The 15,684-nt window shown below is 42.2% G+C and overlaps 2 protein-coding genes across 2 annotated transcripts; both read right to left on the bottom strand.

Annotated features, from left to right (window-relative positions):
* Positions 1–314: 314 nt before the first annotated feature.
* On the bottom strand, positions 315–2,477 carry rpl10a (ribosomal protein L10a). The gene is made up of 6 exons (XM_020648286.3): positions 2,394–2,477; positions 1,906–1,977; positions 1,742–1,822; positions 941–1,089; positions 671–843; positions 315–529 (listed from the first exon to the last, which is right to left on the bottom strand). The coding sequence occupies exons 1-6, from the start codon at positions 2,396–2,398 to the stop codon at positions 359–361; spliced, it is 651 nt and encodes a 216-aa protein (XP_020503942.1). The 5' UTR covers positions 2,399–2,477; the 3' UTR covers positions 315–358.
* Positions 2,478–3,916: 1,439 nt separating this feature from the next.
* Positions 3,917–15,593, bottom strand: fance (FA complementation group E). The gene is made up of 10 exons (XM_020648297.3): positions 15,274–15,593; positions 13,060–13,642; positions 12,845–12,889; positions 12,699–12,755; positions 12,458–12,601; positions 12,251–12,374; positions 11,963–12,038; positions 11,807–11,873; positions 11,591–11,716; positions 3,917–4,151 (listed from the first exon to the last, which is right to left on the bottom strand). Exons 1-10 carry the CDS (start codon positions 15,516–15,518, stop codon positions 4,047–4,049), a joined length of 1,572 nt encoding a protein of 523 aa, XP_020503953.2. The 5' UTR covers positions 15,519–15,593; the 3' UTR covers positions 3,917–4,046.
* Positions 15,594–15,684: the final 91 nt, after the last annotated feature.

Here is a 15,684-nt window from a genome sequence, read left to right as displayed (position 1 = left end):
TGATTCCTTTTACTACTTCCTCTAGATGAATTGAGATTTCAGGAATGATTTCATAATGAGCACAAAGGAAGCTCTTAGTGTTATCTAAAACCATACAATCCCATTACCACTGAACTAGAGATTATAAAACCAAACTTAAAAATCATATACAGCATATGGACATTGACATGTCCAGGATGTTTTACAAGGCCAACCTTAAACTGTTATTTTGACCACACTTCGTAATAATCATCTAAATACATAGTTCTATAAAAATACTGAACTTTTCAATGCCATGAAAAACAAAATATAAAGATTAAAAGACACTCAAACAGTAGACTTTGGAGCATCTCCACATTTTTAATAGAAAAGATGACATTTAGTAGAGGCGTTGGGGTTTGCCCATTGTGCTCTTGACGTAGAGGGCACGCACGTTCTGCCAGTTCTTCTTCAGCAGAGACACCAGGAAGTTCACAGCCAAGTGGACGTTGTACACAAGCTCATCCTCTGTCATCTTGACGTGTCCTACTGCTACAGCCAGACAGAGCACCTATGACAAAGAAATATGTTCAGTGACCCAACAAGACCAAGGAATCCTAAAGTATAATCTCAAATTAGGAGATACATTTTCGGAATAAATAAGACAATAACAAACAGGATAAGTGGTTAGGATTTCATTATGCCTGAATACCTTCTTCATCTGGAATTTGATTGTGGATTTGACTTCGTCCACCTTGGTATTCATGTTCTCGTTGTGGGTGAGCAGGGAGGGGAACTTGCCGGCCTTGTTCAGCCCAGGTCCCAGGATACGAGGGATCTGCTTGATCAAGGACTCAGAGGCCAGGAAGGCATCGTACTTCTTGGCTAAAAGAGGAATAACAAACATTTAAGATGCCTGTCTGACTTTGGAATCAATAGTTATAGACGAGAGACTGTGTGGGTCATGATGTTAGCTTCATACCGAGCTTCTTGACCATCTTCTTGTTCTTGTTGAGCTTCTTGAGAGCCTCAATGTCCATGTGAGGCAGCTCGGCTGCTTTGGCCTCATCACAATGCTGCTGGTCTCCCAGGACACACACAGCAAACTTGGGTCTGGGCAGAGTCTTCAGCCTGCATATTAACACACACAGTCAGATACACTGCTCCCAGTCGTTAGTCAAACCCTGAGGCATCCTTTGGTAAGGAAGGCGCAAACATGGTTAGCCCAGAAGCATAATCTGGATCATGGTGATAAAAATGAAAGCAGCAGTGTGCTTTTTACTGCATCGATCTGTTAAATGGTCAATTTGAATTAATAAAGTACTCTATAACATTAGTTTTGTCAGGACATTAAAATTCATAAACTCTGCAACACCAACATTAAACCTTGCAGATTTAACTCTTTAATAGAAAAATTCTTACCCATACCACCACAGTAGCCGTGTCCAGCTGACCTCTTTGGTAAGGTAATGTAAATTGGTCGGCCAGAGGACATGAGCATGAAGCTCAGCCTCTCATAGCCTCCCCTCATGTTTTAAGACCCAGGGTAGGGGTCCGTCTGCTTCACCTCCACCAGCCAAGGCTGGGTCAGCTCAGTCAGACTACCCAGAGTACTTCTCCATGTCTGCTCCTGGCCTGTCTGTTATTGTGTTTTTGTTGTTGTTGTTTTTTTTTACTTTAAAAGACTTCCACAGGAAATTGCCAATCAACTGGCTGTTTAAATACTCAGACAGGGCTGGAAGCACACAGGGAAAAGGTTGGGTGAAACAGTAAAAGGTCGAACCTGACAGTGCCGGAGAAACGCTTGTCCTTCTGGGGATCATAGTTTTTCAAGCTGATCTGCAACTCCACTGACTCCGTGAACCTACAGAAGGAAATAAAGTTGTAATGCCATTCCTGCGTTTCATGTCCCTTCCAAAAAAAACAAAAAAAATATATTAAACTTACTTCCTTGGCTTGGTCAGAGATCCCTGCAGGACCTCCTTCACGGCTTCATATAACGTATCCCTGGAGACCTTACTGTAATTCAAATAATAAAAGATAAATTAAAACAAGTAGCCTATAATACATGAAAAGCTCAATAAGCAGCGATCTAAAAAAAAAAAAAAAAAAAAAAGATGACACAACTCAAAAATAAGTATCATATTATTATCTGGATGTGTTAATTCATACATCGAATGCTTGATTATATCATAAAATACGTTTTAAATCAGTGGATGCCGATGGATTTCTCCTAAAACTGAAGCATTGTATCCCTCACCGGCAGGCGCCATGGTGCCGTACCTAATGTTAGCCTCACCAACTTGTCATAAAACTGTACCATAAACACGAATGCAGCGTCCCACTCTAACTTTAAAGGTTAGGGGCCTTAATGATCTCAGAAAACCTTAGAGACATGTTATTATTCGACATTTATTAATAAAATTGAGCTTCACCTCATCTTGTCGGCTGTCGCCTCTCTCCTTGCTACGCTGGAAAAGGAAGTACCGGAGGAAATTACGTACAATAAATGCGGCTGGGCTGACGTCACCACACGCCATCATAAAGCGACTTCATGGTAGTTTTTTCCCCTTACTTTATTTAGCTGGTAAATGTACAAAAATAAAGGATATTTCAGTTATCACTTGAAACAGACTCTTTTAAAACGGAGCACAAACAACAACAACAGTAATACTAGGGACAAAAATAATACATATACAGTATATAAATAGCGATTATTCTAATTCATTCATTCATTATTCTAAATCATCAATACTGTGAAGTAGTTTTTTTTTTTCTTTTTTCTTTTTTAAGTGATTTACTACAACGTGCTAATTCTCTTGTGAAAATTGTCAGTAGGGGTTGTTTCCCAATACATGATGAATACAACCTTCCCGAAAATGCACTATATGCACTCATATCTTAACTCCTCTTGTGTTTTAACTTGGTAATTTCTTATCTTACTTATTTAGTCTTATTTATGTTTCATATTTGTATTTACTTTTTATTTTTATTAATATTATAGTTTTGGGTTTTTTTATCCTTTAACCACTTGTTTCTATTTCTTTTACTGCTCTTACCTTCTTATTGCTGTTATCTTTTTATTTATTTTTTTCAGCTTTTAGTTTCTTACATTTTCTAAAATCTTTGGTTCCTCTTGGTCTCAGCTCTTGTTGTTGGGTTCTTGTGTAGCCTGGGTTCTTATGATGGTTCTTGTGATGGTCGGGTTATATATGTCTGTTGGGTATTGTGCACTTTGGGTTCTTTTCTGTTGAATTGTATTTAATTATTCTTAGTATTTTGCATTTCTTATGTTCTTGCTGTTGTTTATGTTCTTCTGTGTTTGGTTTAGTTTGCTTTGTTCTTGTTTTTGCTGTTTGTCAAAGCACTTTGTAAACCTGTGTTTTTAAAAGGTGCTATATAAATAAAGTTATTATTATTATTATATATTCAACAGAAGTTCATTGTTTATGTCCTCCATTATGTTACCAAAACATGATAGTTTCTGGAAGGGGGGGCAGAGAAAACTTCTTTGATTTCAGCCGATTACTCATATTACACTGAAAAGACCGAGGACATTTAAAAAAAAAAATCCAAACTCTCTATGACATTATCAAACAATGTTACCTATTTAATATTAATAGGACTGATGGGTATTTTCTGTTTAACTACAACTAAGAACATGTTTTTTTTGTATACCCTACAATTACCTCTGGAATCAAATTCTCAAAAAGGAGTTCTGCACTTTACACATTGAAAGCTATCCATAAAAAGGCCAAGCATTAATCATCTGGATGTTTCATGCAAGTTATCCCATAATTCCATTTTTTATTTACAGCTGAATATTATATTATATTATACCTGTCAAATAATCCTTGTGGATTTAAAGGTGAAATATTTACCTATTAAAGGTATTTAGGTAAAAGATCTCAAATTGTAATCGTTCAAATGTGTTACATTATATTCCACCACTGCATGTTTTTAATGTTGAAAATGTTTTATTCAACAATTAGAGCACAAACACAAACATGCCATGAAGATCACAGCAGAAAAAGTTTGAACTTTTAAGAAGACTCTCGTGCAAAACAAAGTCGAGGATAAGAAAGTCTTCATGAGTCAGTGATTCTTTTCAGTGCAGCTTGGAGAGGCTTTTTCAGGAAGGTCTCATTTGACATCAGGCATCCGTTCAGGGATTGTTTGTGTGCAGCAGTTACCTGGAGAAAAGAGAAAAGAGCGCAATAAGATTAAGAATTTCATTTAGTCAACAACAATAATGTGTTGGGCCACGCAGGCTTAGAACAGTCAAGCAATGGACTTGGGCCTGCACCTCTGTAAAAGCCTCATTTGAGTTATTCACTGAGATCACAAAGAGGCCTAAAAGGACTCTTAATCCCAGAATCCCCTGCGGTACTTCACACCTACGTGTGAAGTAAAGGGGGGACCGGAACCTCTCTCTCCTCATTGGAGGGGACCTGAGGTAGACCCCCATGGAGCACGCCAGGCTACAAAACTCCAAGACTTCCATTGCTCGCTCTCTTTCACGCGCTGACCTTCGGTGCTCGGAGACCCAAGAAGATCTCCTGTTTCCTGCAACAATCTTCCTTTGTTTTAAGTTTTGGCGCGCAGGTAATCCGCGGCCGGCAGTGTTCTAAATTCCGAGCTCGGATTGTCCAGTGAACGCATCTCAGTTTCTCGGAGAGCGTCAGACTATAACAGATTATCAGAAAGATAACGGTCTTATTCCGTCCTGCAACGAAAGGACATCAAGGGACATCTTTCCACTCGACGGAGAACCAACGAAGCCGCTCTCGCCGTAAGGGACCCTCGCCGCCATCAGACGCCTCTGCACCAGGACGGACAGAAGATCTGCTCCATCGCCGGACTCTTTTCCTTTCACCAATCGCGGACAAAGCGATTCACAAGTGAGGCTTAATTAGGTCTGGGCAGAATTAGCTTTAGGGAGTGTTTTTAACAATTGTTGATCAAAGCAGAAACTGTAATTTTTATCTTTGTTGGACCTGCGTCCTGAGTTTTAACTGTTTAAAACTCTTGTTGTTTCGGACCGCGGCGTCCTATATGTGTTTAGCGTAACAGCGTTATAACCGGGTATTACTCTTCTGATCAGAAAGGCCAGTGTAAGCTGTATTAACCTGAATTCGGCTATTGGTTTGTTTCTGTGAATGAAGGGAATTACTCCGAGTTGTGGCGCGGGAGTCGGACTGTGATCCGGCCTCTTCAGGCACGCATTTCTCTTTTATTCTCTTTTATTTCCCCTTCTACGCACACACATACACACATATTCCTGTGTAAACGTACATCTGGAGACCAACTCCACCACCGCGCCATTACGCACAGAGATCTATACACTCGCGGCTATCCAGACGCCTCAGAGACACAGATTGTGTAGGGCCGAACTCAGTCTCTTTTAGACCTTAAGGCCACATTTAGGCCTTTGTTAGGTGTGTGCCATCGGAAGGGCGACCACGTGGGACGAAGTAATCTTCCCCCCCCTTCTCTCTCCCTTTCATCCACACGTGCACACACCCAGGTCTTTGTTAGGTTTGCGCCATCGTGAACGACCACGAGGGTACGAAGCCATCTCCCCCCCTTTCTTCTTCCCTCTTTCTCTCTCTCTCTCTCTCTCTCTCTCACACACACACACACACACACACACACACACACACACACACACACACACACACCCCTTCCACAAGCCTTTGCTTGATAATGTTTGTTGCTTAGATTAGTTTATAATAGTTATTTGTTTAATTAAGTTCATTGATTTTGGATTGATGTTGCTTTGTTTAAATAAATTCTGTTATAATTTAAGAGAGCAGTTGTTTGTGGTTACTGGTGTATTTACATTGTGATATAAGCTGGGTGCGAAGGCTTTGTGTACGGATTTCACGCCTTCAATTTATTAAATATAGTTATTCATTATTAATAATATTAGTAATTAAATAACTAATTTGAGACTGATTTGAGTGATATTTTGGTTATATTTACCTGATTACAGGTTGGTGCCCCAAAACGAGATTAAACATAGTTTAATGATATTTTATTTATATTATTAATAATTAAGTATAATTATTAAAGAATATAACCAAAGTTGACTTGATACAACCCCAACAAATGGTGCCCCGTGTGAGGCCTTCAATAAACCAGCTTTATTGCACTGTAAATGCACAGTAATCCAAACTTAAAATCCTATAAAGGATCCTTCGGAAGAAAATTATATTTTCTTTAAATTTTTGTGGTTTAAGCAAAGCAGACATCAAGCTGTGGCTTAGTTGTGTTTTATGTTGTTAGTTAATGGTTAAAGCCGTAACTGTTGTCCCCTTTGGGTCCATACAACAATTGGACATAATGATGCAGCTAGTGTGACTTTATCAAGGAACTTGATTTGTTGCATTAATCTAGATTTTGATCCTGAAGTATTCGACTAAAGGATTGTGGTGCTCCTTGTTGTTTGAGAGCCATTTGGCCAGATGAGAGTGTAACCTTATCATTGTGGCATAGCCAGCTGTCTGAGAGGTGTGAGTTCCTCCCTTCCTTTGAGGACTTGAGGTGTGAATCCCCTCTCCTATCTTCCAGGATAGACTGCAGTGATCAGTTGGGAAACTTAGATAAGATTTTCTCTTGTGTACCAAGACCCTAGGTGAGTCGGGGGCTGAGACTCCTTTTGGATCAGACGACGCAGCACTGCAAGAAACTGCTGCCGGTCTGACGAACCTCTCCTCAGAGGAGAGTGCCAACCTATATAGCTAGTCAATTAGCATTAGTGATAAGAAGTTAGAAGAGCTAGTTGATCTTGTCAACCACAGAGCCAGGCTCACCCCTAATAAAGACAGAATGTATGCAGAAGACATACATCAACTATGGGCCAAAGCTCACTATGGATCAGACGATCCACCCCTTCAAGACGTAGTTGCTAATCTTATCCACCTCCCCATAGAGCAGCTCGACAGCCTGAACTCCTACACCCTCAGCACATGTGAAAAGAGACTAAAGGGCTTGGTTGAATATGCAAATCAACCAACTGGGAAGCCAACACGTACAGCTTCAGATGTTCTAGGCGAAATTCTCCTCCTTTATCAGCGCAAATCAAATGTGCAGAATGAGATACACCGGGAACAGCTAGCCCGGGTACTAGAAGAAGGACAGATCCTGCGGGACGACTTCGAAAGAATGCAGGATAAACTAAAGACCTTGCAGGAAAATTGCAAGGCCCTGCAGGAGGAGAATAAAACACTGCACGAAAGCAGCAAACTGGCCGAACAGAGGAAACGAAGTGATATGGTACCCAGAGTTCAAGACAGGCAGAGAAGGACTTCAGCCCCCAGATCAGATGAGGAAACCTCAGATGAAGGATGGGAGACCGAACCAAGCCCCTGGAGGAGGGAGACAGACATGTTGCAGGATCTGGAGGAGAGGGGAAGGCACCGCCGGGTCGACCCAGGCACAAAAGCGCCCACGTCCTCAGACCACCCGGTAAAGAGTAGGATGAGTAAAGAGGAAGGGCCCCCGCGTTCCGCCATACGCTTTGAGCGAAGAGAACCCTCACCCCGCAGGATGAGAGGCTTTACTCCCCCTAGAGACAGGGAGGAGACACGGGCCCAATTGGGCACCGAACGCTACCTGTCCCACGATAGACGGCCACGTCTGAGCCGAACACAAACCCCACCACGGTTACAACCCTACTACCGTGACAACCACAGGGCTTACGATTCATCAGACGAATCGGACGACCCTTGCCAGCCTTCGGGTCAGGGCCTGCGAACCAGGCAGATAGAACCTCAGGCCAAAGATCTGAAGCGTTTTGACCCAGATAGCCCAGATTCAAGTATTAACGATTACCTTAGAGAAGTTGACCATTGTCTCCTTGACCTGCCTCATGCGTCCTCACATGAAAAACTGAAACGGATCTGGAAGACTACGGCTAGGAGTGTCCGTGATTTCATGGGGACACTCCCACCAAAGGTCCGATCCTTGCAGAAAGGAAACAAATCTGTTAATCAGCACTTACAAACTGCCAAGCAGAAAGTGTTGGACATGCTTGAATTAATTCAGGGAGCACAGGTAAGCATGGAGCAAGACACATCGTCAGGATATGACTCTGATCCTGGACCAAGCCCCTTAAGAGATCAAACAACCCTGCTGAAAAAGCTCAGTAAAGAACCGAGCAGCCAGGATAACCCAAGGACTGAGGAAATAAGTCTAGTTTTCCCTGATTTTGACTGTGGAGCCCCGCTCCTTGGGGAAACGCCCCAGTTCTCTGACAACTGTGACACCCTTTCACACCTTCACAGGTTTGAATCACCACATAGGAAGGGGGGTGACTTCTCAGCCCCCAGAGGCAGAGATAACACCAGGCCCCCTCCTGCTACCTGTAGGTTCCCATTGCAGGATTCACGGCTAAGGAATATCCAAACCTCAGATGACTGGGATGGCTCCCTTCTACCCAGAGATCAAAGAATGCGCATAAGGCTCATTGAATCCATGGCACAGGATGTAGAGCGGTTTGATCCAGATAACTCAGACCTCTGCATCGATGATTACCTCAGAGAGATTAACCTGTGTCTCAGTGAGGTACCTGATGCATCCACAAGAGAAAAACTCAGGCTGATCTGGAAGACAACTTCCAAGAGTGTCCGTAACTTCACGACTACCCTTCAGCCTGAGATCAGATACCAGTACTCTGCGCTCTGCAATGCTTTGCGCCAGGAATACTCCACCTACATTGACCCTGCATCTGCCCTTCTTAGTGCTTTCAGTGTCTTGCATCAGAAGCACGAGGCCCCCAAAGATTATTACTGGCGACTTAGATCTGCATATTTCCAGGGACGTAAGGCTCCAGGTTTGGAAGAGAACCCAACTTTCAAGTCCATCTTCATGCACAATCTGCATGGCTGCGTGCGTTCAGATGTCACCCTGCATAGTCGTACACATCAGCTTAGTATGAAAGAGATCAAGAGATTCGCACAGGCGGTTTGGCAGACACGCTTACGCCACGTGTCACGTGAGGGCAACAAGCTGCCTTGTGCTAAGAATAAGAGACCATATCACCGGCAGAATAGAGAACAGAGCCAGGGGGGTGGGACTCAACCACAGAGTAGGTTCCAGCCTGGAGAACTGATCGCTACCAGATCCGAACGGAACTCTCGGGATGGCCGTAGTCTGAGACAGAAGGGTAGGTATAATCGGAGTTCCTACGAGCTCCCTAAGGACTCCCTCGCTTACAGAGAACCCGATTCTGACTCCACATAGGAGTGGGGGTGTAGCCTCCATTCTAGAAACACAACAATGTCACTCTACCGACATGAATGTTTCCTAGTCCCTGTTTTGTGTTTTGACATTGGTAGGGAGACACATAATGTACATGTACATTTACACACCTACATGCCACAAACACCTTCCCACAGGCTTACTCCTGCCCAGGCTAGGAGTTAGCCCACAAATCTACACCTTATACTCTTCTCTTTCTCCCCTCCTTTTGTCTGTTTGTTTCATTTGTTTTGTTAAAGAATGTGCCCTGAGTAGCGAAGCTTTGCTAATGCCTGGTTATGTTTTATGCCTAGCTTTAGACATAGTTAGACAGTCTGCCCAGACTTTGCCTCAGTGTCTGCCCAGACCGAATGCCTCTCAAAATGTATGGACTTTTGGCTCACTAACTATTTGGAAATTTGTCTCCTCACACATGGACTGTTGGCCCTATTTGCCCTAAAGACCGCGACCCGCAATCCCATTCTTCAGGACAAAGGGGGGATGTTGGGCCACGCAGGCTTAGAACAGTCAGGCAGTGGACTTGGGCCTGCACCTCTGTAAAAGCCTCATTTGAGTTATTCACTGAGATCACAAAGAGGCCTAAAAGGACTCTTAATCCCAGAATCCCCTGCGGTACTTCACACCTACGTGTGAAGTAAAGGGGGGACCGGAACCTCTCTCTCCTCATTGGAGGGGACCTGAGGTAGACCCCCATGGAGCACGCCAGGCTACAAAACTCCAAGACTTCCATTGCTCGCTCTCTTTCACGCGCTGACCTTCGGTGCTCGGAGACCCAAGAAGATCTCCTGTTTCCTGCAACAATCTTCCTTTGTTTTAAGTTTTGGCGCGCAGGTAATCCGCGGCCGGCAGTGTTCTAAATTCCGAGCTCGGATTGTCCAGTGAACGCATCTCAGTTTCTCGGAGAGCGTCAGACTATAACAGATTATCAGAAAGATAACGGTCTTATTCCGTCCTGCAACGAAAGGACATCAAGGGACATCTTTCCACTCGACGGAGAACCAACGAAGCCGCTCTCGCCGTAAGGGACCCTCGCCGCCATCAGACGCCTCTGCACCAGGACGGACAGAAGATCTGCTCCATCGCCGGACTCTTTTCCTTTCACCAATCGCGGACAAAGCGATTCACAAGTGAGGCTTAATTAGGTCTGGGCAGAATTAGCTTTAGGGAGTGTTTTTAACAATTGTTGATCAAAGCAGAAACTGTAATTTTTATCTTTGTTGGACCTGCGTCCTGAGTTTTAACTGTTTAAAACTCTTGTTGTTTCGGACCGCGGCGTCCTATATGTGTTTAGCGTAACAGCGTTATAACCGGGTATTACTCTTCTGATCAGAAAGGCCAGTGTAAGCTGTATTAACCTGAATTCGGCTATTGGTTTGTTTCTGTGAATGAAGGGAATTACTCCGAGTTGTGGCGCGGGAGTCGGACTGTGATCCGGCCTCTTCAGGCACGCATTTCTCTTTTATTCTCTTTTATTTCCCCTTCTACGCACACACATACACACATATTCCTGTGTAAACGTACATCTGGAGACCAACTCCACCACCGCGCCATTACGCACAGAGATCTATACACTCGCGGCTATCCAGACGCCTCAGAGACACAGATTGTGTAGGGCCGAACTCAGTCTCTTTTAGACCTTAAGGCCACATTTAGGCCTTTGTTAGGTGTGTGCCATCGGAAGGGCGACCACGTGGGACGAAGTAATCTTCCCCCCCCTTCTCTCTCCCTTTCATCCACACGTGCACACACCCAGGTCTTTGTTAGGTTTGCGCCATCGTGAACGACCACGAGGGTACGAAGCCATCTCCCCCCCTTTCTTCTTCCCTCTTTCTCTCTCTCTCTCTCTCTCTCTCTCACACACACACACACACACACACACACACACACACACACACACACACACACACCCCTTCCACAAGCCTTTGCTTGATAATGTTTGTTGCTTAGATTAGTTTATAATAGTTATTTGTTTAATTAAGTTCATTGATTTTGGATTGATGTTGCTTTGTTTAAATAAATTCTGTTATAATTTAAGAGAGCAGTTGTTTGTGGTTACTGGTGTATTTACATTGTGATATAAGCTGGGTGCGAAGGCTTTGTGTACGGATTTCACGCCTTCAATTTATTAAATATAGTTATTCATTATTAATAATATTAGTAATTAAATAACTAATTTGAGACTGATTTGAGTGATATTTTGGTTATATTTACCTGATTACAGGTTGGTGCCCCAAAACGAGATTAAACATAGTTTAATGATATTTTATTTATATTATTAATAATTAAGTATAATTATTAAAGAATATAACCAAAGTTGACTTGATACAACCCCAACAAATGCATAGTAAAAATAAATGTCCAAACTCACATGAATGCTATATTTGGTGAGGACTGTCAGCATCATTTTTGCAAACTTCACAGACTTCGTGAATTGAGGACCCTGGCTGATGAGCTGTTCTGTGAACTCCGCAAATAGTTCTTCACTCATGTCAGGCTGAAAGTAAAAAAAGCTAATTTAAAAAAAATGATTACTATGAGAAAGCGGTCTTTCAGAATTCTTCCAATCAATACACGTAGGGAATACCTTGGAGTCTAACAAGCTGTGGATAATGGAGAGCACTGCCTCGTTCCATGATATTTTGAGTGTCATTCTAGAAGGAAAAAAAAGTAAAAGACTTCTTCTTCTTTGACTTTTAAAGGCAGTAACACATGAATACAGAATTCAAATATATTATCTTACTGCAGGACAAGCAGTCTGTAATGTGAATCCAGGCATCCTTCTATCAGTCTGTTCAGGAGCTCCGCCTGTGGATTCCCTGAAATTAAGACAAAGCTCGTAAGAGAGGATCAACTGACACTAGGGCCAGAGTTGGTCATGGATCAGCCCTTCAGAATATGTGTTCTGTTTCTGTGTATTTGAACTAGCACACTCCATCGATGCCAGCTCCAAAGCTGCCGGACAATAACCACCTCTGACCAGGCTTTGAAGGTCGGTGTGAAGTACAAATGATTGAAACCTTCTCCTCACCTATGTTCTTGTCCTGTAGAGCTGGTCCGATTAGAGCTTGACACATTTGTCTGGGACAGTGGCTGCACAGCTGTGTTGCTGCAGTGACAAGACATCTGGAGGCCGGTTCTGACAGGGACAGAACCTGCGCGTCGAGAAAGATTATAACCCTTTAAGCATCAAACACGGTGACATCCCATTTAATACTTTGCATGTTAAGCAATATACCTTCTTCAACAGGAGACTCCTGATGAGTGTCGCTGCCGTGCTGTAGCTGATGTCTAGAGATGGAGCCAAAATACTGCTGCACAGTTTGGGCAGAGTCTGCTCCGGTATGTCAGGAAAGCTCAGCATGCTACATAACAACTCCACCTACACAATTAAAAATACTATTAACAACTTAACACATCTTCAATTCATACTTAAAAAGACATTTTACAAAGAGGAACATTGATTACTGAGTACATACCTGGCCAGGGTCACACTCGTTCAGCACTATGAACATGTTCATGGAGCTCTGGTCCCACTGCAAACAGACAGCAAGAGAAATAAAAAAAACAGTAAGACTGTGCTTAATATGAAGATCATTTGTATATATATATATATGACTTTTACCTCTGTGTGACTTTCCAATAATTCTTTTATTTGAAGAACAGGGACCTAAATAAACAGAAAAATAGCTGTTGAAGTTGTGTTACCTAAACTATAATGTGTAATGAAAGTAAATATTTTAAGCCAATTACTACACTTATTTCTTCTCGTCAATACAAATGTAATAATTTGAAAATGAAGGGCTAGATTAAGCCTGTCCTGCCTTTAAGGGACCCTACCTTTAAATGTTCAGGCAGTGCATCACATGGACGTTCAGGTGCTGGCAGCGGCTCCTCAGCGGTCTCTCCTGGAGCATCACTTTCTAAACGTCCTGATAATTCTACTTTAAGGCCTTGTTCTTCAGTTTGGAGACACTCACTAACACAGACATCCATCTTCATGCGTTTACTCTTCTGTCCCGTTTCCTCACCATCTGAGTCCAGAGTAGCAAAGCTGCCCTTCCTCTTTCTTTGAGTGCCCGGCTCTGATAAACCAGATTCCCTCTGTGATTCAGATTCCTCTGTTTGACAGCTAAAGCATTTCACCCATCCTCCAGCCTCACCACAACTAACGAAACGCTGCGAAAGCTCCTTCAGTCTCTGGCTACAGCTTGGAGTGTAAAGAGGCATCCCTTTATGAACCCCCATGTTTCTCTTCAGCTGTCTAACCAGAGCAGCGACCCAGGGGCTCACATTAGGGTCCTGGCTGATGCATTTCAGCAGAGGAAGAACCTTTGTCGGAGGAAGAACTGGCTGAAGCAGAAGGATGAATGAGAGCAGGTTTCTTATGAAAAGTTTTGGAAACAGGCACACCAGGGGTTGTCTGGAAAAGTTGAGGAAAAAATGGCTGAGAATTATAATTTGACAAATGAAACTGAAGGGATATTTTTTTTTATTTAAGTCTTTATTTACACTCGAAAATCATTGAGAGCATAACCCTCATTTACAATGACGTCGAGCAGGATAAACAATGAAAAATAACAAACATACATATACAAATATATGTACACATACACACATAAGCATATGCATATACTGTATACATACACACACACACATATATATATATATATATATATATATATATATATACACATCATAGATAAACAAAATCAGTTAATAAAAAGTATTAAAAACAAAATCAATTAAAACCTGTGCAATCAGAAGTAAAGGAGTTAATCATTAAAGATCTAAAACGGCCATAAGAGACCAGTGCCTTGATTTTTAAAGTGCCTTGTAACAAATTCCAAGCTGATGGTGCAAAGATGCCAAAAGCAGATCTGGTTCAGAATGAGCTCTAGGAACCTGCAGTGTAAGCCAATCATTCGATCGTGTGTAATGCACTCCAGAATATCAGACTAACGTGGATGAAATGTAAGGAGGCAGCATCCCAATCAGCACTTTATGAATAAAAAGGTACAAATGTAAGTCTCGCCTAACAGAGAGAGAGGACCAACCAACATTTTTATACAGGATGCAGTGATGGCTGCTGTAAGCATCACCTGTAATAAATCTAATAGCACAATGGAAAACTGCATTAAGTGGTTTTAAAGTTGCTGCAGAAGCACGCATGTACAATGTGTCACCATAATCTAACACAGATTTAAAAAATATGTTGCAGTTTAAATCACAAGTAGTGATTCAGAGGTTAAATCTTAATATAAATCCTGGGTTTAAATCAGCTGTCGCTCTATAACAGAGTCCCCCTGGAATACAAGGAATAATACAGCAATGACTAAAATTAAAATTGTCATTGAATTTATACTGATAAAAGCCATTTTTCTATCCGTGTTTCTGTCTTTTTATTTAATATATGATTTAGAAAAGCAGATTTTAACTGTGAAATAGGTCCCTAGAGATAAGCAGACATTCTGGGTCTCAAATATACATAGAGCAGCTTTAAGTTTGGCTGAGGGTCTCTTTGTTTGGACGCAAACAACTATGTAACACCTACAATTTGTCTGGGTAGAAAGCAAAGACTGTATAGAATTATTTTTTTTTATAGTCTATGGTAGAAAGATTGTTAACCGTTTTTAATCTTTTATAATGGCCAGTGTTGGTAACTCACTTTTAAAGCTGACTGAAGAAGTCAAATGTGGATTTAAAAGTAATCGTAGTAGGCATATACAGCAACCAAAATCAGTCTTGTCAGTACTGACATTTAAATTTTAACAAATAGATGTCTGCTTGAGTTGTTATGAAGAGTCCAAATTCAGTTTTTAGCGAGTTTCCTTAAAACAACAAATAGCTTTTTGATAGTTTCCTCTAGGACAGTTTGGCTTCAGTTAGTCCAGATACACACCTTGTTGTATTCCCACAGTAAGAAGGAGGTTAATTGAGAGGTCACAAAAATATACAACCCACTTGCACAGTGGTGGTTGAGCAAGCGCCGACTGTTGTTTATCTAATGTGGTGCGTAAAGCGTAATATTCACAGTCTATGGGTTTAACTTACACTGATAGTGGCAGAACTTCTTCAGCTCGACAGTTTATTTCTTCCTGGCACAGTGCATCTATGAAGGCTGATATTGACATATTACTGGCCCGCTGCTGCCTGTGGAAGACGTCCAGAGCTCTCTCGGCTCCGGTGGCTCCAGAGAGAAGAGCCCGGACAAGAAGCTTCGACTGCCCGTCAAACCGACCGAGAAGCACACCAGCGTCCATAACTCTTTTTTCAGTTCTACCCAAGAGTGTGACCATTTACAGTCTATGAGTGTGGCCAGTCTGCTGCTGTCAGCTAACCCGCCAGTTTTTTTTTACGACTCTTCTTCGTGAGTAATTACTCTAAACCTTGCGCCACACCGCCATCTAGTGCCTGAAGTGAAGAGCAATAGAATCAACCTAATAGTAACAAAATCAGTAAGAG

The sequence above is a fragment of the Labrus bergylta genome, chromosome 12 (genome assembly GCF_963930695.1).
Source record: "Labrus bergylta chromosome 12, fLabBer1.1, whole genome shotgun sequence".
NCBI classification, from domain to species: domain Eukaryota; kingdom Metazoa; phylum Chordata; class Actinopteri; order Labriformes; family Labridae; genus Labrus; species Labrus bergylta.
This window is presented reverse-complemented; position numbering and strand designations above follow the sequence as displayed.

Coding starts and splice junctions, on each gene's coding strand:
- rpl10a (XM_020648286.3), bottom strand. Junction 1,090..1,741: donor CGTTTCTCCGGCACTGTCAG/GTTCGACCTTTT, acceptor GTTAATATGCAG/GCTGAAGACTCTGCCCAGAC. Junction 530..670: donor TCAAATTCCAGATGAAGAAG/GTATTCAGGCAT, acceptor TCTTTGTCATAG/GTGCTCTGTCTGGCTGTAGC.
- fance (XM_020648297.3), bottom strand. CDS start 15,518: ATGGTCACACTCTTGGGTAGAACTGAAAAAAGAGTTATGGACGCTGGT. Junction 13,643..15,273: donor GAAGTTCTGCCACTATCAGT/GTAAGTTAAACC, acceptor CAACTTTTCCAG/ACAACCCCTGGTGTGCCTGT. Junction 12,890..13,059: donor CACTGCCTGAACATTTAAAG/GTAGGGTCCCTT, acceptor CTGTTTATTTAG/GTCCCTGTTCTTCAAATAAA.